General features: G+C 35.2%; 1 protein-coding gene across 4 annotated transcripts in view; it reads right to left on the bottom strand.

Annotated features, from left to right (window-relative positions):
- The window catches only part of RTTN (rotatin), a 204,872-nt gene that overhangs the window by 169,840 nt on the left and 13,859 nt on the right, over positions 1-21,173 (bottom strand). For 3 of the 4 annotated variants that reach the window (XR_010124196.1, XM_063653821.1, XM_063653822.1), the window contains 3 exons: positions 19,936-20,117; positions 17,509-17,624; positions 5,967-6,146 (listed from right to left, as the gene is read on the bottom strand). Coding sequence is in view for 3 of the 4 variants with exons in the window: in XM_063653821.1 (XP_063509891.1) it covers positions 5,967-6,146; positions 17,509-17,624; positions 19,936-20,117 (478 nt within the window). In the remaining variant the exon portion in view is untranslated. The remainder of the gene's footprint in view (positions 1-5,966; positions 6,147-17,508; positions 17,625-19,935; positions 20,118-21,173) is intronic. The other variant, XM_054460788.2, reaches the window with a different exon arrangement.

Genomic DNA, 21,173 nt, shown 5'->3' on the forward strand with positions numbered 1-21,173 from the left:
AAGGAATTGTCCTCTGCTGAAAGCCACTGGAACATTTTAAACAAGTATCAAAATTGGTCTGTAGAGAACTGATGGTAAAGTGCAAAAGTGGAAGCTAAGAGACAGAGGACTTTACTGCAGTAATCCAGGCAGGACAGAACGGTGGGCTTAACTCAGGTATTTCAGATTCCGTATAGGTATTCAAGGCAGAAATGACAAATTTTGCTCAGGGATTAGATCTACATATGAGCAAAAGAAAGGAATCAAGGCTGACTCTAAGGTTTTTGCCTGATCAACGATCAACTTGAACAACAAAATTGCCATTTACTGAGACAGGCAAGACTATAGGAAGAACATATTTGGAAGGGGAAACAGAGAATGAAATTTGGGACATGTTCAGCTGGAGACATTTATTGTCATCCAAGTGAAGACATCAAAAAGGACACCGGATATAGGTAAGTTCAGAGTTCAGGTTATATGTCTGGTCTGGAAGTATAAATTTGGCAGGCATCAACAAATAGATGGCATTTAACAATCACAAATGGGATGTACTTCATGACAGCTACCGTCAGTCCTGGGGTTCCACTCCTGAAGAGTTAGGAAGATAAAGAGAAATTAGCAAAGGCGATTTACACTGTGCTAAGAGAGTAAATCCTAATGGATCTAACTCTAAACGCACTGTGTTCTAGTTTAAGAGAGTTCTCTCTGACTCTAGTCAGAAAAATAACAGCTGCTGTGAGAATTAAACAAGCATTAAGCAGAGTATATGGCATATAGCACTCAATAAATATTAATTTCCTTTTCTCGCTTCACCACAAAGGAATTCCAATGTTTCACCCTGCATACTTGTATTTGAAACTCTTGCTATCTCAACAACTCAAAGCCCCATGCTAATATCATTAGCTAATCTTTACATGGCCCAATGGACTAATCACAATTTACGCCCCTAATCTAAGATAGCTGTCCTGCATATATAAGCATTAGTCACATGCCATCAGAACTAAAAGTGAAGATGTTTCAGTGCAAATCCATCACCCCATTAGATAAAAAATAATCAGCAACATCATCTCATGTGCATTGGGAGGAGGGGCTATAAATGTTTCCTCTAAACCTAGCCACTCAGCAGCCATGGCATAATTCTGAGTCTGTTAGAAATGCCAGCTCTCAGGCCCAACCCTTTACCTGATGAATCAGAATATGCAAGATGTGATTAACAATATCTCTAAGTGATCTGTTTGAACATTACCCTTTGAAAAGCACTGCTCTCAGTCACTCAACTGGCTTCACCAGGTTATTAGATCTCTTTATATACCTCCCTGAAAAGCTAAAGACCTTGTGTTACAAATTCTTCCTTAGCCTTGGTGAGCATCACTAGCTAAGAAAGAGTAACAGCAGTTCCTAGGATGCTCTGTGCTTCTGCTTCCAGAACAGGGCTAGTACTTTTAGCTCTTACTTCCCAGATGTTTCCCCAAATGAAATTACCTTCATTTGTTTTACCAATTTAGTTTACTCAACCACAATATTTTTCACAAGATTACCAACGTATCATTTTAACCTATACATGAGTATTCTCCAAAATCATTTAAAATCAACAAATATCAGTTTCAAAACAGGCCTCAGAGGACATTTTGTTAAACTTAGGAAATCTCTACATAGATTCATATTTATTTTCCAACAACCAAATTACCTACTTGGTCAGTGGCAACTCAAAAAAACCACTTTAAAGGCAAAAAGTTTCAGAGTGCAAATTCTACTTCAGTTGTTAGTGGGCTAGCAACAGACAGAGGGCAGCATAACCTTACATTTACATAAACCAAAGAAGAAATTTAACAGCAACGAAATAGCATTTTTGTTTGGATCTCATTTTAAAGTACTTAGTCAATTAATCAAAACAAATATAATCATCTGAAAACAAATACCTTAATTACAATCTCCCACAATGATCAAAATTGTTTTAATAAAGTTCCAAGTTATATATTTAAAATAACTACCAAAAATTAGATAATTGATTTGTTTTTAAAAACGGAAACAATAAAACAATAACTACCTTTAAAAAAAAAAAGCATGGAAAATTAACTTTACATTATTCTGACACTAAGGAAAATAAATTACTGATTTCTATTTTGGTTCCTGTCCAAATAAGCACATAGATGAAAAAATACAATCAAAAATAAACTACATGATGCAACTGATAGGATAAGTTTTCCATCAATACTTTGACCCATAGATAGATTGATCATTTGCAATACTTAATAGCAAGCAATTGTAGCACCACTAATTTTTCATTTATATAATATTAAGGAAGACACCCATATTTTAAATTCAATTCCTGTCTTAAGAGATTGGAATTCTTCCATTCTTGATGCTTATGCCTTGAAAAATTGTCACTCTTCAAAACAGAAAAGGACTTCAGAAACATAATGACTAGTGAATACAAGTTAAAAATTAAAAGTAACACAAGTGATGTCATTTTCCTTAAAGCAAAATACTATATTTAAAATGCAGTGTTTTACCTGTTTTCCTGGACCACCTGATAATACATTGCGTATATAAGTGATACTTAGAAAATGGAGTTTGGGCCAGGCACGGTGGCTCATGCCTATAATCCCAGCACATTGGGAGGCCAAGGCAGGCAAAACAAGAGGTCAAGAGATCGAGACCATCCTGGCTAACATGGTGAAACCCCATCTCTACTAAAAATACAAAAATTAGCCGGGCATGGTGGGGGACACCTGCAATCCCAGCTACTCGGGAGGCTGAGGCAGGAGAATGGCTTGAACCCAGGAGGCGGAGGATGCAGTGAGCGGAGATCACGCCACTGAACGCCAGCCTGGTGACAGAGCAAGACTCCATCTCAAAAAAAAAAAAAAAGAAAAGAAAATAGAGTTTGGACTATATGCTTTACAGAATTCTAGGAAACAAAGCTGCAAATGTTTAATAACTAAGGGCAACAAAGAGGCATAAGGAATAGTTTTCTAGTTTTCATAATTTCTCCCGTACCTGCATTTAGTGTGCCACTCCTTTGTTTTTGTAATAAGTACACCACGAAACACTGATGTCTGAATGATCTGAGATATTTTTATCACTAACATTCAAATTCAGAGATAACCTCACATTTAAAAATACAGTTGGTGAGAAGATTTTAAAGAAATATTTACACATATTAAAATCACTTTTAACAGACTTCATACAATGGAATATTTTGTAATAAAAGTTAACAAATTAATGCTATAGGCAACAATAGTTATGAACCTCAAAAAGGAGTTGAGAGAGTACATACTTTATAATTTCATTTAAACAACATTCAAAACAGGCCAATTGATCTATAGTGACTGAAGTCAGAAAGGAGTGTGGTTTGGAGAAGGAGGGAGAGGTAACAGATGGGAAGGGGCCTTTGGAATGCTGGTAACATTCTATTTTCTGTTATGGGGGTGGTCACTTTTTAAAGACAGATACGTTCACTTAGTAGAAAAAGCACTGAACTATGTACTTTTCTGAATGTATATGAAAGTTTTCAAAAAAAAAAAGCCTTTACAGAATTAATGTTTTTTTCCTGATAGCATTTTAAAAATCATTTAAAAATTTAAGTGTTCTGATTAAACTAACAGTGCACAATTTCAGAAACTGTAATTAGCAAACACACAGAAGAGACACCGGCCTTAGGCACTTTCAAAAAGTGCTTCTTTTTAATAATTTCCCTGCCATATATTCTCACAATTCTCTTTTCCGTGTACTACTCTTTTTATCCATTCTTTAGTTAAAAACAATAAAACTTGTGAAACTATAATATTTTTAAATTATGCTTATAATAAAAACATGTTTAAGCATTCAGCCTTTGAACTAGCAATGCCATTAGGAAAGTAAGAATCCAAAATATGAGTAAACATGTGTAACTAGCAATTCAGCATAGTGTTATTTATCAAAATACCAAAAAAAGAAAAAAAAGAAACCTAAAAGCTTAATTTCTGGAATCCTTGTGCAAATCATAGAACATCTTGCTGGTAAAATATTAGTACCCATTAAAATTTATGAAGTGTTTAATTAAACGGAAAATGTATGTTAGATAATAAGAAATGGTAAAAAAAAAAAAAAAAAAAAGAATAAACAGGCCAGGTGCAGTGGCTCAGGCCAGTACTCCCAGCACTTTGGGAGGCCGAGGTGGGCAGATCACCTGAGGTCAGGAGTTCAAGATCAGCCTGGCCAACATGGCGAAATCCCGTCTCTACTAAAAAAAATAAATAATTAGCTGGGTGTGGTGGCTCACACCTATAATCCCAGCTACTTGGGAGTCTGAGGAAGGAGAATCACTTGAACCTGGGAGGTGGAGGTTGCAGTGAGCCAAGAAAGTGCCACTGCACTCCAGCCTGGGTGACAGAGTGAGACTCCGTCTCAAAAACAAAAACCAAACCAAAAAAAAAAAAAGAATAAATAACTTTTATAGATGCTGTCAATTGGACTTAAAGCAGAAAAGAAAAAAGCCTCAAAACTAACTGGAAATTATAAATGAATTTTTATTCTTCTTTGTACATCAAAATGTTTTTTAAATAAACATCTTATTTTCTGAATAAAAGTTAAAAACTGAAAACACCAAAGCTTAAGAAAAGAAAGGGCTAGGTAAAACAGAAAAGTAGGAAAAAGAAAAGTACAAGAATAAAGACTAGCACAGAAGATAGTTTATTGCTATCATGGGCAGAAAAGCAGCTTTGTGAAAGACACCTAAAGCAACATGTTAATTAAAAAAAAAACTTTCAAAAGACATACTAAGGTATGAAATCATGTATTACATAACTCAAACTATAAATATGGTTTAGACATAAAACAAGTTACCAAATATTAACTAGATGAATCAAATAAAAACCAGGATATTTAATCCTACCAAAGATATCTTCTGAAATTCTTTAGATCAGGTGCTAAAATAAAAATATTAAGCAATTAAGTTGCTGGCAGAAAGGAAATAGTGGGATACCTTCAAGAGAAACGCATGTGACCAAAAAAAAAAAAAAAATCCCTTAAGTTGCTAAAATATGCAACACACCAGCAATATACATAACGTACAACACATACAAGAAACAGGACAGTCCTCAGAAACCAACTTGATCAACACTTAGAAACTAAAGCACTGCTAACACTATTTTGAATAGATAAAACAAGAAAAAGAAAAGGTTCCATGACATTAAGATATGCTAACTACAAAATAATTTCTGGAGCAGCAATGGAAACTATTGTTTGTATTCTGTGTGTCAAGGAACCTGGGAAATAGTGAATAAGTAAAGAACTCTGACAACACGTAGCTAGCTGAAGAGAAGGAAAGGCTACTCTTGATATTAATGATAAGAAACAAGAAACATACTGCAGAGATAAGATCAGTAAGCTTTCAATGCCCTCCAATCAATTAAAAGATACAAGTGCACCAATTATATATGTATATATGTATGGAAAAATGTATTCGTATAGAAGACATAATCTCTTCCCTCAAGTGATCCCAAAGTTATTAAAGAAATGAAACCAAAGAATTCAAACATGTACATATACATGTATATGTATATGTATATGTATATGTATACGCATGTGTATACATATAGATAACAGCCAAGTCTTGTCTTTTACAAAACTAAGTTCTATGAGGCCAGGGACTAATTCTAACCTATTCAGTTTTACATCCAGCAAGTAATACTGCCAGCCCACTGCAGGCAATCAATAAATTATTCACTGAATGGACAAGGAATAAACAAACAAACGTACAGACTGCAATAAAACATATGCAATAAAAACAACAGCAAGATTAAAAAACAATTTCCCATCAAATGATTTGTCAAAATTGTTCAAAATTAGCCATTTCTCAATTTCTACATTTCCCATATAATCTGTTACACTTATTTTGAAAATGGCCTAAAGCACAATACCTACACACCATGAAAAGAGCAGAAGAAATTTACAACAGAGCATTTATTTATAATAGTCAGTAGAGTACAAATGAGCAGCACTACCTGCCTCACCTTTTCAACAGGGAGAAGCGTTTGTAGCAGTCGAACTGCAAACAGGGAAGTGCTGAGAAAGGCCATTCTGTGGTGCACGAGCATCACCTCTGGTCGCTCTAAACTGACACTACTTTTATGGTAGCACATGGTTTCTCCAAGGGCTCCCAACACCAGGAGTAGTTTCTCTTTCTGAAAACATTTACACAACATGAAACAGAAGAAAACAACCAATTTTAGGGGCCAGTGTACAAAAGCCATGGAGAACAGTTTAAAATATTATCATTATCATTAATAGGAAAACAAATCAAAACGGAATTTACTCCTCTCTCTGAGAATTACCAATACCTGCTGACATAATTTAAAAAGCACAAAAGAACGATAAACAAACCTACACGATAAACAATGATAAACAATGATAAACAAACCTACATTTTAAAAATACAATAATCTTTAAATATTTAATATGATGAATCTTAACAATGAATAAATACGAACAATAAAATACAAAAGGTAAATGAACCATAAATTCCTCCTAGTTTCTAGTGCTTAATTGTTCCAATTTGGAACATTAACACATAAACCCCTCGTCAAGTATTTCGTATGCTTACTATACGCCTAACACAGTGGCAGGCATAATGAAAAAAAATGCATTAGTACAAGAGACATGATGATCCCTGTCCTCAAATTGATACCAACATTTCTAAAGAAACAAATCAAGGAAAGTCAAATAATTAAAAAGCAATTAAATATCAAATTTTATAAACTCTCTTTAGATAATAAGGTTTCAAGTGGAAAATGTTACGCCATCATAAATTTAAATAATTTACTACTTCAAGAGAAATAATATCTTTTAAACTAAAAGATATATATTAAATATGAAGAAGAATCTATGCATAGTAGACTGACTTGTAAGTCACATCAATATAGACAAAATATATCCCAGATATACTGGCATGCCCCCATAAACTAGCAGGTAAAAGGACACCCTCAGTAAGCAAGAAAAAAAAAAATGAAGTACTTAACTTTCAATTTTCCATTGAAAACATATAAAAAGAAGAATGAGAAACACCTGCAAACTAAGAACAAACATCTAATATATCAGAATTTTTTCAATTCAAGGATGACTACACAGGGAACAACTAAAAGGTACGAGGCCCAAAAATCACAAGTCGTTGGCAAGAATATGGAAAAAATTGAACCCTTGTGCATTGCTGGTGGGAATGTAAAATGGTGCAGCCACTGTGGAAAATACAATGGGCAGTTCCTCAAAAAAACACAGAATTATCATAGGATCCCGCAAATTATTCCACTTCTGGGTATATACCCAAAAGAATTGAAAGCAGAGTCTCAAAAAGAGATGTATACATACCCAGGTTAACAGCAGCACTATTCACAACAGCCAAAAGGTGGAAACAATGAAAGCGGCCACTGACCAGTAAATGCAGAAACAAAACGTGGTATGTTGTATATACGTACAAGAAAAGGGAGGCCAGTGCGATGGCTCATGCCTGTAATCCCAGCACTTTGAGAGGCCGAGGCAGGCACATCATGACGTCAGGAGTTCAAGACCAGCCTGACCAACATGGTGAAACATCATCTCTACCAAAAATACAAAAACTAGCTGGGCGTGGTTGGACGTGCCTGTAAACCCAGCTACTCAGGAGGCTGAGGCAGGAGAATCACTTGAACCCGGGAGGCAGAGGTTGCAGTGAGCCAAGATCGCACTACTGCACTCCAGTGTGGGCGACAGAGCAAGACTCCATCTCAAAAAAAGAAAAAAGAAAAGGGTGTTGAGCATTCAAAAGGAATTAAATTCTGATACATGCTACAACATGGGTGAACCTTTAAAACATAAAATAAGCCAAATACAAAAGTAAAATAAGCCAAATACAAAAGTAAAATAAGCCAGATACAAAAAGACAAATATAGATTCCACTTATATGAGGTACCAGGGGCTGGGGATAGGCAGAATGAGGGGTTATTGTTTAATGGGTAAAGAGATTCCATTTGAGATGATGAAAAAGTTGCATAGATAATGATAATAGTTGTACAACAATGTCACTGCAGAAGTAAAAGGAAGACAAAATAATCTACATAAGCAAAATAAAGCAAAAACTTTTGAGAGTAGACCAAGCATAACTATACTATAAAAAGTTTAAATTTTCCTATAAATGAAACAATTTCATATTGAAGTAAAAAACAAAAATTAAAAATTTATATATAAATCCTTAACTGTCATGGGATTACGAGTAAAAAAAGAAAATAAAATTAAAAAAAATCTTTGTGAATAAAAGGTTAAAAGTTCAATGAGTAGTAGAATTAAAACAAAAAATCTAAGCAATATGAATGGTGAATAATTTAGGGCAAAATAAATTAATTTTCTACTGATGACATGTTTAACAATAAAGACTCAATAAAAATGAGTCTGTGATCTGAATAACATAGGACATCAACAAAACATGTTATTGATATGAATTTATAGATTTTAACTCAGTCTTTTTGAACATAATTAAAATTAATAGACATAAACTTTGAACACTGCAAAGAATATAACTTCTCTTTAAGTTTCCAAGAAACACTGACAAAAATTAACTTTAAACATACTTTACCACAAAGAAAACTTCAATGTATATTTAAGGCTATATTTCTCTGATCCCCAAGAAATAAAACTAAAAAGTAATAAATATTTAAACCAAAAGTAGAACAATCCTTAAAAAATTAAAACAGAAAAAGTAAAACATCCTCATACAAATAACTACTGGTCTAGAGAGAACAAATTGGAAATACAGTGACAGTCTTATTATATTGACAGGCAATTAATTCCTCCATACAGTATTTCTCCATGAAAACAGTACCAAGAACAACATCTCTATTATTCAAGTCTATTTACTTGTGAAATTGTTTAAAATAATCTTGCTAATTCTAATGACGAATTGAGTACTTCTCAAAATATCATAAAAAGCAAATACTTTAAGAATGAGTTTTACAGTTTTATTTCCAACATTTCTTCTAATCAAAAAAAAATGGCTTTTTGTTTTGTTTTGTTTTGTTTTGTAGGAAAGGATTGAAAAACAATAGTAACTGGCCCACATTTTTTAATTCTTTGGGCTAAAATGTTTAAGCAACAACCCTAAAGGAGTTGACGGGCGGGGGAAAGACCAGTCCTCACAGGATGCTCATAGTTTTTACAACAGAAGGTACAAAACTGAAATACCAGGTTAGCAAAATGTCTTAAATATTACCAATAAAACAGATTTTATAGTGTAAACACAACTTATACACTACCTCTGCAATACACAATGGGTTGTGGATTCTACAAGGCACCTGGAGGAAGAAACTACAGGAGGCTCTGCCCCTCACATGCTTCCAATGGACCTTCCACACTGCAGCCAGTCACAGTTCCTCGTGCCAGTCTCATGAGGCGCTTCTCTGATTAAAGGCAATCTCATCCTGCCTTCAGAGGAAAGGCAGGACTACTGAGCACCATGTCAAAAGACCCCTACCGGCAGACCCTCATTTATCCCACCAGTCTCTCTGCACTATTTGCACCTCACATTTCACGCTCTAGGTGCTTGTGTTCCATCTACCACCAGCCCTATCCTTTATCTCCGATCAGAACTATCCATGCCTCTTTGTCATGGCTCATGGTTCATTGTCACTCTCCGCCAGATTAAAAAAAAAATGCTATTTTATTTGCTTGGCCAAATCCTACTTATAATTTAAAACTCAGTTCATTCAGATCTACAAAAAGCCCTCACTGAGGCCGGGCACGGTGTCTCATGCCTGTAATCCCTGCACTTTGGGAGGCCAAGGCAGGAGGATCACTTGAGCCCAGGAGTTTGAGGCCAGCCTGGCCAACATGGCGAAACCCAGTCTCTGCTAAAAATACAAAAATTAGCCAGGAGTGGTGGTATATGCCTGTAATCCCAGCTACTTGGGAGGGTGAGGCACGAGAATTGCTTGAATCCAGGAGGCAGAGGTTGCAGTGAGTCAAGATCACGCCACTCCCCTCCAGTCTGGGCAACAGAGTGAGACTGAGTATGGGGAAGAGGAAAAAAAAAAAAAAAAGCCCTCACTGACATCCCAAATTCATAGTTCATAGTGTTTTCAAAGCACCATTGGCAATAGAACATAATGGCTATAAATACAAAACCACAAGTGACCCTGAAAAATAAACTGTGCCTCAGTTACGGAGTTTGCAGGGTCATGATACTTAAATGACTTCATAAATAGTGCTTGGTGTCTGACATATAGTAAGTGCTATATTTAAACTATCTTAGTTTAAGTGTTATTCCTGTATGCTTATCTCTGTTTTACTAATGTCATATTAAAAGTATCTATCACCCACAGGCATAAAAAGCACTACATCTTATTTGACATCCCAAGTGCCTAGCATATATTAATAATAGGCAATCAAGAAATGTGAGTTAAAATAACTGTCTTTGGAATGGTGGCAGCAGCAGGGAAGGTCTATGTAATCAGAGATCCCACTATACCAGTTATCAATTCACAATCTGGTCCAAATATCCTTAATGAGCCCTTAATGGATACAAAGATCTTTAGTTTCTTTCACAATCCTCTTAGCCCCTCTTGAAGTCCTACCAACATGCTACAATTCTACCAGCATGCCTTGATGTGGAAGTTACCAGTCCACAGCCGGTCAGATGGGAATTTAGAAGCAATGAGTCATAAAGATGAGAAGACTGCTTTCCAGTGACTGCAATGACAGGAATGACACAGAAGAAATGCGGAAAAGAAACAGAATATAGACCTAAGAGTCTAGGTTATCTGGCAGGAGGTGAAAGCTACTTTCTCCTTGCATCTTGAACCTGACTTAGCATGTAAATAGGGAAAAAATAGACCTGATTTGATGATGGAGGACTAGGGGGAATGACATATGACACACTTTAGGTCAGCATAACTAATTTTGGTGAAAATATTTTTTCTTTTATTCACTTTTGAGTAATATAAAAATATTCAATTAAGGGGGGAAACTGAAATTCCCTTCCATGCTGAGTTACAGGGTTCCAGACACGATTGATGCTACTGATATTAGCACTGTGTGGAAATACCTAGAGATTTGATTATATATCCTCCGGTACTTAATTTCTAAATTGATAGCAACATTTATTATTTTGTTCCTTTAATGACTCAACAAAAATACTGCTTCTGTCTTTCTTTTGAAAACTGGCAAAAGTATGAACATTAAGAAATTTTACTTGTTTGCTTCTTTTAAAATATAGCCAAAGAAAAGACACATTTATTCTTTTTAAACAAGTAAAAGTAAATCAAATATAATTTAAAGTACTTCTGTTTTATTTAGCATTTCTAACATACCAACTGGCACTTGTACAACAGAATTAACCTTTAAAGTAAAAATAATTCATTGAATCATAAAGTACCAGCAGCCAAAAGTTAAAAGTGAATGACTAACTTTTACAGATAAATGTTCTGGCCAAGAAAATTTAAGTTAATTTAAGAAACAACTGATAAAGCATTCCTCACACTTCAAAGGAAAAATTTACTTGTTGAAAACCTTCAATATGTGAAAAATCTCCTAAAAGTACTACAAAATAGTGTGATAACCTTAAGGACTAAAGAAAAACCAAGATTCAGAACTATCATCAGAAAAGGAAAGACTTGAAAATATACCCATTTTAAAACATGCAATTTCTTTCTCTTTTTAAGAGGTTCATGTTATGAAAAAAATAAAAGTTTGGGTTTCTTTCTTATATGGGTATTGTTATTATGTAAATATCTGTAATTTATTTTTTTTTATATTCAGACCTCTATTCACAAGGATTTCAGACAGCCTGTAACAATGTTTAATTAAATATAGACCGACATCAAAATAGCATAAAGAGAAAAAAACCTGATAAATGTAACAGTCAATATATATTTTTATGACTGATAAATTTTGATTCTACTGCCCTGACAAGGCAGCAAAAGGGAAGCGAGGGAGGGAGAGGGGAAGGAAGAAAGGGAGAGGAAGGAAGACCAGACATTAGGAATTCACATTAACAGAAGAGATAGAATGCCAAATCTTCAAGGAAGGCAAGGTTATCAGATGACAATTTCAAAATGAAAGATATTAAATGACAAATGATTTATGATATTTTGAAATGTTAAAAAAGATATGGTTTCCAGTTACATGGAGACATACTCTGGCATTCCATAGATCTCTTAAATATTATATTGTAATATAACATTCTTAAGGCTACTACTATACACGTGTTGATTACTCATGCAAAATATTACTTATCAAAACACTTCTTGCAAAAAAAACAAAATTTAATTCCATATTTTCTAAAATTATCTACTCTACTGAAATACAAACAGCAAAAAACAAGGTATCCTAAACTCTCCACACTTTGAATTTTTATTCTAAAGTTGATCCAGAACTTTCACTCTAGATAAATGTACATTTAAGCACCTAATAACTCACAGATAGGCCAGTTGCTTAAATGACATAATTAAAAACTTTATGTTAAACTTCCAATTCTGGCCATGAAATAAGAACAAGGACATCTCCTTCCTTCCCCAGAAATCAACCAGAAAGTGGCATAGTGTCATTGCAGGACTGTGATGCCAAAGAGAAGGAAAATAAGCAATGAGAGTCCTACTATACCTGAAAACAATTACTGTACAGCAAACACAGGCAAGAGAAATCCAAAGAGTCTGACAGTCTCGATGACTTTAGGAGATGAAGATGCTTGTGGAAGCTGACATGGTTAGGAATTGTGGGAGAGCTATGCAAAGGAAGAATTTCAGAGACCTAAACAAGTTTCCATCCAGACCATGCTGAGATTAGGTGGCTTAGATTATAGGTAGATACTCTGTAAATACAGGCTAAAGATGATTACTGAGATTTAAATTAAACAACTCCCAGGGCTCACACAAGACAATAAAACTCAATCTTCAACCAGGCAGAGTAGACAGTCATCAATAATCACTTTGGACATTCAACAGAGGTCCCAAAGGATCACATCTCAGGAGCAGAGTTTAACCCCAAGCAAAGGTTCTTCTAGATCAGGTTTCTCAACCTCAACACTTCCTCAAGGTTTTTTGACATCTTGAGCTAAAAAATTCTTTGTTGTGGTAAGCTGTCATGGCTTCTATTTAACTAGAAGCCAGTAGCACCACTCCAGGTGTGACAATCAAAAATGGCTCCCGACATTGCTAAACATCCTCTGGGGAGCAAAATTACCCCCCAGTTGAAAACCACTATTTTAGACCCATTCTAGCAACATTTTTTAAAGTCTTGAGAAAATGAAACTGCTCTACAAGTAACATAACCACCTGTCAGCCTCAAACTTCTGGGTTCAAGTGATCCTCCTGCCTCAGCTTTCCAAATAGCTGGGACTATAGGTATGCACCTACATGCTCAGCTAATGTTACTAATTTTTGAAGAGATAAGATCTTGCTTTGTTGCCCAGGTTCATCTCAAGCTCCTGGCTTCAAGTAATGCTCCCATGCTGGCCTCCCAAAGTGCTTCAGAACCCTCCCAAAGGGCTTCTAAAAGGGCAAAATAAAAAATCAAGACACTCAGCATGGTAACACTGAAAAGGTCCAGCATCCAATCAGAAATTACTACACATATCAAGATCCATAAAGAGAAAAATCAGCCAGTGGACAAGACCCAAAACTGAAATACTCAAATGTAGAAGACCTATACACTGACAACTTCAAAACAATGCAGAGACAAATTAAAGAGCTAAATAAGGCTGGGCACAGTGGCTCATGCCTGTAGTCCCAAGCACTCTGGGAGGCCGAGGCAGGCGGATCACCTGAGGTCAGGAGTTCGAGACCAGCCTGGCAAACATGGTGAAACCCTGTCTCTACTAAAAATACAAAAAAATTAGCTGGGCATGGTGGCACACGCCTGTAATCTCAGCTACTTGGGAGGCTGAAGCTGTAGTGACAGTCACTTGAACCCGGGAGGCAGACGTTGCAGTGAGCCGAGATCATGCCACTGCACTCCAGTCTGGGTGACAGAATGATTCCATGTCAAAAAAAATAAAAATAAAAATAAAAATAAAGAGCTAAACAAGTGAAGACATATATATGGTATTCATGGATCAGAAGATTCAATACTATTAAGATGTTAATTTTTCCTGAATTGATCACAAATTCAACTCAATTCCATTCAAAACCACAGCAGGTTGTGTGTGTGTGTGTGTGTGTGGTGGCGGGCGCCTGTAGTCCCAGCTACTTGGGAGGCTGAGGCAGGAGAATGGCGTGAACCCGGGAGGCGGAGCTTACAGTGATCTGAGATGGCGCCACTGCACTCCAGCCTCGGTGACAGAGCGAGGACTCCATCTCAAAAAAAAAAAGAAAAAAAAAACAAGAACAAAGTTGAAGGACTTATACTACCTTATTTCAAGACTTACAATAAGCTTCACTATAGCTACACTATAAGCCTTCACTATAAGCTACAATAATTAAGTCAGTTGGGTATTGGCATCATAAGAGAAAACTGATCAAACAGATTCCAGAAGTAAACCCACATATAGTTAGTTGGTAAGGAATTCAGGAAAGAAAGGATAGTCATTTGAACAAATAGTGCTGAGAAAATAATTGTATATCCATTAAAAAAAAAGTTCATTCCTTACCTTGTACTGTATATAAAAATCAACTCAAAATTAATCAAAGATATAAAACCTAAAACACATGTAACAATTCTAAAAGAAAGCATAGGAAACATTCTTTGTATTCCACATTAGGTAAAGATTTCTTAGATAAAATATCAAAAGCATGATCCATAAAAGAAAAACTAAGAAACTGAACCTCATCAAAATTAATTATTTCTGCTCTTCAAAAACGTAAATGATCATCTCAATAGAGACAAAAGATTTGGCAAAATACAATAATCATTCATGATCAAAACTTTCAACAAACTAAGAATACAGGGAACTTCCTCAACTTTATAAAGGCATCTACAAAATACAAATGTACTGGAGCTAATATTATATTTAATGGTGACAGACTGAATGCTTCCCTCTAAATCACAAAGAAGGCTCTCACCACGTCCATCCAACATTATACTAACGCTTCTAGCCAGGGCAATTAGGAAATTTTAAAAAATTAAAGGTATCCAGAGTAAATAGAAAGAAATAAAACTGTCTTTATTCACAGATAAGATGATCTTAAAACTGTTTTTATTCACAGATAACAAGATTTTATAGGTAGAAAATCCTAAGGGATCTACCAGAAAACAAAACAAACAAACAAAAAACTACCAGAACTAGTAAGTTCAGCAAGGCCACCAAATAGACGATCAATACACAAAAATCAATTGTATTTCTCTATACTAATAATGAACAATCCAAAAACTTTTAAAATTTTCATTCACAATGGCACTGAAAAGAATAAAATACTTCAGAATAAGTGTTTTTTAAAAAAAACCTAGACTTGCTCTCTAAAAATTACAAAAGATGCTCATGATCATCAATCACTAGGGAAATGCAAATTAAAACCCAGTAAGATACCATTGCACATCTACCAGAATGCCCTCTCCCCACCGAAAAAAAAAAAAAAAACTGAACATAATAGATGTTGAAGATGTGGAATAACTGGAATGTCCATAGGAATGTTATTTGTAATAACTAGAAACAACCCCATTGTCCACCAACAGGTGAATGGATAAACAAATTGTGGTATGTCCACACAATGTAATACTACTCAGAAATAAAATGAATAAACTACAGCAAGCCTTCACTTAACATGTTCAACACGTTCTTGGAAACTGACTTTAATGAAACAGCATTACAGGTTCCATGCCATTTCACTAAATGCTGATGAGAAAAAATAACTGGGTTTGTTATAAGTCAGTTTGCTTAAAGTCACAGTTTCCGAAAACCTATCTATGATGCCAAGCGAGGAACTGCTGTACTGCTACATAAACAACATGGCTCAGCCGGGTGCGGTGGCTCACACCTGTAATTCTAGCACTTTCAGAGACCAAGGCAGGCAGATCACTTGAGATCAGTCTACTATAAAGACACATGCATGTGTATGTTCACTGCTGCACTATTCACAATAGCAAAGACATGGAATCAACCTAAATGCCTATCAATGGCAGACTGATTAAGGAAAATGTGGTACATATACACCAACGAATACTATGCTGCCATAAAAATGCATGAGATCATATCCTTTGCAGCAACATGGATGGAGCTGGAGGCCATTATCCTATGCAAACTAATCCAGAAACAGAAAACCAAATACTACATATTCTCACTTATAAGTGGGAGCTAAACAATGAGAACACATGGACACAAAGAGGGGAACAACAGACGCCAGGGATTACTCGAGGGTGGAGAGTGGGAGAAGGATCACAAAAATTACCTATCGGTGCTATGCTTATTACCTGGATGACGAAATAATCTGTACACCAAACCCCCATGACACACAGTTTACCTATATCACAAACCTGCACACGTACCGCTGAAGCTAAATAAAAGTTTTTTAGAAAAACAGCATGCCCACTTAAATAAATCTACCCTAGAGACATACCTGCACATTTATGAAATAGCATAAGCACATTATTCATTGTACATAATTTATATTAACAATAATATCCATCAAGAGACTGGGTTAACAAATACACAACGAAGCATTTGCTACCTATAAAAAAGAATGAGAAAATCTCACGTATAGATAGATAGGGAATAATCCCCATACCTACTATTCTATGCATGTAAGACGTATTTTTAAGTTATAAAAACAGGGTGCAAAACAGTGTATATAACATACCACCTTTTATGCAGGATGGGGAGAGGATAAGAATCTACATACTTAATTGCTTACATTTGCAAAAATAAAATAAAAATAGAAAAAAATAGCCAGAAAGACTACCAATAAGGAAAACATCTTAAAGGTAACTGGATGGGAGGGAGGCATCTCTGAGCTACATTTTTATGAAGAAAAAACAATTCCCAATAGTGAAAACAAACAAAAACAAATCTAATTGTATGCTGAATTTGTAACAGTAGCCTTAAGGCATAGTATTTTGACTGTATATCCTTAGTGAGATTAGTCTATTTTCAAAAAGAACTGCCAGGAAATCTTGAACTTTTCATTAGAGTTGTTCATAGTAATGTTAATATTGCTGTTCTGAAACTATCTTATGTATGTTTAAGGTCAAAGCTAATAAGCAATTATGCTGATACTGCTAGGAACGAAGACTTTCTACAAGCAAGCGCAAGGATAAGAAATATGAATTTAAAATAAGAAAAATAGCAATATAAATTCACGATCTTTAAAAATACGTATTTCCTAATTGTTCCTGAAAGAAAAGAATGATACCACAGTAGCTATAACCACCTCTGATGGCCTGGTTTTGGTCTTAATAATCCTTCCCCTATTAGAAGTAACCAGAACCTTTGGAAAAATAGGCCTGTTCCAGGCTATTTATAAAATAAGCCTGGGACATATTGAGTCAAAAAGAAAAAAGATTTTGAACACGAATGAGACAATGAAACCAGCTTAAAAGAACCAAAATCTTAAAAAATACTATTCCCTATATCCCAAAGAAAACATTGATTCTTACCATATCTATACCAAAAAGGCTGCTGTCATCCCAGATATCTGTTGAAATTGCTTCACCAATAAGTGTCATATCCTCTGCAAGCAATTCCAGAACTCTTATTATCACTTGTCTGCTACCTAAGAATACAAACAGAAAAAAGTAAAGGAGAAGAAGTTACTTAACTTTAAAATAATCAGCTGAATATCATATTGCTCAATTTTCTAGTTAGTCATGCTCCAACATTTTCTCTTTTTTTCTAATGTTCTTAGAACTGTAGAGAAATCACAATTTACAATCACACTGAAGGCTTCTGTTCCAGTCACAATACTACTTTACTATATAACAAATCAAATACATTTATAATTGGAAAAGATATTGAAAGTAGCAATAATCTAACAAGTACTGTGAGATAGAATAAAATAATTTTTCGAATTTAGGGACCATCCATTTTACACGTAATATGTGACAAAGCACCAGAAAGGTTTAGAAAACGTATTCCAATAATTTCTACTTAGTACTAGAAGGCGTGAGCCTTCTCATAAATTAGTATTTTCCCACACAGGAGTTGCCTGGGAAGCTAAGCTTGGACTGGAGCAACTAAAGGAATAAATGAACATGCTGACATTTGCTAAAGAAACTCTATTTGTACTCACGTTAAACTCAAGAAAACTTCCCAAAGTCACACCCACCAGAGCAACCTCCTTTCTCTAGAGAGACAGAATAACAGATTCCACTTCCATCATCCTGTGTGAGATGAACATTCACACGAGACTTTCCCGCCCCGCATCCCAAAGGTTAAGTTCTAATGAATCAAAGTAAAGCAAACTACCAGACTGGAAGGATCTAGATTAATTTTTTCACTCAAACAGCTGGACCAAATTCTCTTAGAAATCTCTTATGATATTGAACAGTTACAAATCATGCCATAATTTACCACAAAAGGGCAGGAGAACATTTAGAAGTTTTTATGTACCAAGATATAGCTTTATAATTATCAATCTGACTTTCTAAAGCAAATTAAGGAAAGGTTAAATGCAAAATCATTAAAGTCTAAAACTGTTCTTCTCAGCTTACCAGACAGATAAACATATGTACTTTATGATGCCAAAGTTCAGATCTTTCTTTATTTCACATTATTAGTATATGAATTAATATATAGTTCCAGCTAGTAGAAGCACTTACTGAGTAAAAAGTATAAGTACACAGTTTTCCTCAGAATAAAAACATTTTAAACGTTTTCCAAATATATACCTTCCTGCTTCTTTCTCCTCCATCACCACCAAGTGGCAAAAAATAGACATGGGACTTAACCATTAACTTGGAATATATATTTTTACTTTGCCAGTATAAAGTAAAAAGGGCAAAACTTGCTTATTCTTATTTATATCCTGATGAGTTTATCAAATGTTGAAAATGTATAGATTTTGAGAATAAAAATCATGACTGTTTTCTTTCTAAAACTTTCTTTACACCTTGCAAAATGTTAAAGTATTTAAAAGCATGGACTTTAGATTCAAAAGAATCATGGTTCAAGTCCCTGCTTTTAGCTGTTTGACTTCAGGCAAGTTTCTAAACCACTCAAAAACTCAGCTTCATCATTTGTAAAAATGGAGATAAAATTAGTAACTACCAGTGAAAAAATAAAATGGGTTGATATGAAGAATACATGAAATAATGCACACAAAACCAAGTATGAAGGCAGAACCCAGTAGGGACACATGCTAACTGTTGTTTCATTACTAGACTCAGTAGACATCTGTCATATTGCTATTGCTGTTACCGTTGTTCAGTACAATTACAATTAAAAACCAGTGTATATTTCAGTAAACCTCTTCAAATTTTCCTAGCACATCTGAACAAAAATGGAATCTCAAAATATTTGTGGGTTAAGAAAAATTACTACAAAGGTAAGAATCCAGTTTTGGAGTTTTGTTTTTAACATGTTAAGTGGCTTAAGTAGTAAGAAATGAATGGGAAGAGTGAACAACTGACAGCTAATCAAAAAGTTTCCAAAGAGCAAAAGCCAAAGATTTTTTAATTCTGGTCTATTCATGCCAGTCCACATTTTATACCTTATTCCAGTTGCTCTATGTTGTCACTGCTCAAATTTAAAATAGCCATACAATCCAAAAAAAAAAAAGAAAAAAATAGATGACAGCAAGAATAAATGCAAAATATAGACAAAAATTCTAAAAAAAAAAAAAGCGTGAAAGCCTGTGCCAATAAAAACTCATAAAATGGGAGGGCAAGCTGAATAGCCCTCCATGGCATCCACATTTAATTTAAAAATAATAAAGACCTTATTAGGTTTTTAGAAATTTATATCCCAAAAGAAAAGTAAATACAGATTCCAAAGGCCCTAACATAGAAGAGAAAAAAAGGAAAATCCTAACGAAACACAAAACAAACACAAATTACATCAGAATTATGATTTCAAAAACAACTAACCTGTTCTTAAGAGAGGAACAGCTGATTCCAGAATGGAGACACAAAACTGGGGAAGACTGAGCTGCTGGAATTGTAGTTCCAATGTGTCTTCAGTTTCCAGCTCTGGTAGGTCTATGTGTCCCATATCCAAAGGTGAATGAACGGATATCCTGGAGTTTACGTGAGCATGACTGCTACTTCCACTGCAAAATAAACAAATGATAAACCTTGCATATAGAAACAATCCCCAAACAGATTTACTGCGTATCTGCAGCCTGGCATATTAGAAGCCCCATACAAGTCACAACTCTATTGCTTCATTCAACTCTGGTCAGATTTGTAGAAACTTTGACAAATTTACGAAATTAAATTCCATAAAGACGACTCAAGGCCAGGAGTGGTGGCTCATGCCTGTCATCCCAGCACTTTGGGAGGCCAAGGCGGGCAGATCACCTGAGGTCAGGAGTTCAAGACCAGCCTGGCCAACATGGTGAAACCCCATCTCTACTAAAAATACAAAAAAAAAATTCGCTGGGCATGGTGGCACGCACCTGTAATCCCAGCTACTGGGGAGGCTGAGGCAGGAGAATCTTCTGAGGCCAGGAGGTAGACGTTGCAGTGAGCTGAGATAGCGCCACTGCCCTCCAGCCTGGGCGACAGAGCAAGACTTCATCTCAAAAAAAAAAAAAAAAAAAAAGACTCTAAATTGTAAATGAAGCCAAAAATGCATCTATATTTTGCTTTTCAGGCTGATATCTCAAAACATGTCAACATTCCTATAGTAGCAATCAATATTAGCACTGATAACCCATTCATTTCTAAAAGAAAACAAGCAGATTTATAGGAAAGCTCTTCTGTAATCAACGTGTAAAGACAAAACCAATAGTTCATACAGTTTCCTAGATTTTCTGAGTTTCACCACTGTTCTGAGTAAGCCAGTGTTAGTAAATGAAGGATGTTTCCAGAAAAACATCACGGGAAATGTATTACTTCATTTAGTATATTCGACATCATGTAGTGACTTCAAAAATGCACCCAAAAAAATGGAACATCCCATTGTCCTTGGCTTTCTTCATTAAAAAGTTCTTACCTCGGATGTAAAGTGCTGGAGTAAGGATTTAAAAAGTGTAGAAAGGCTAGAGCCTCACACTTACAAACAACCTCAAAATTTTGTCTTTTGATGTTATCCACAACTGAAGCTGAATCACAAGAGATATATTAATGCTATGGAACATTTAAATCTGCCCAAATTATATACC

This window comes from Pongo pygmaeus, chromosome 17 (assembly GCF_028885625.2).
Source record: "Pongo pygmaeus isolate AG05252 chromosome 17, NHGRI_mPonPyg2-v2.0_pri, whole genome shotgun sequence".
NCBI classification, from domain to species: Eukaryota; Metazoa; Chordata; class Mammalia; order Primates; family Hominidae; genus Pongo; species Pongo pygmaeus.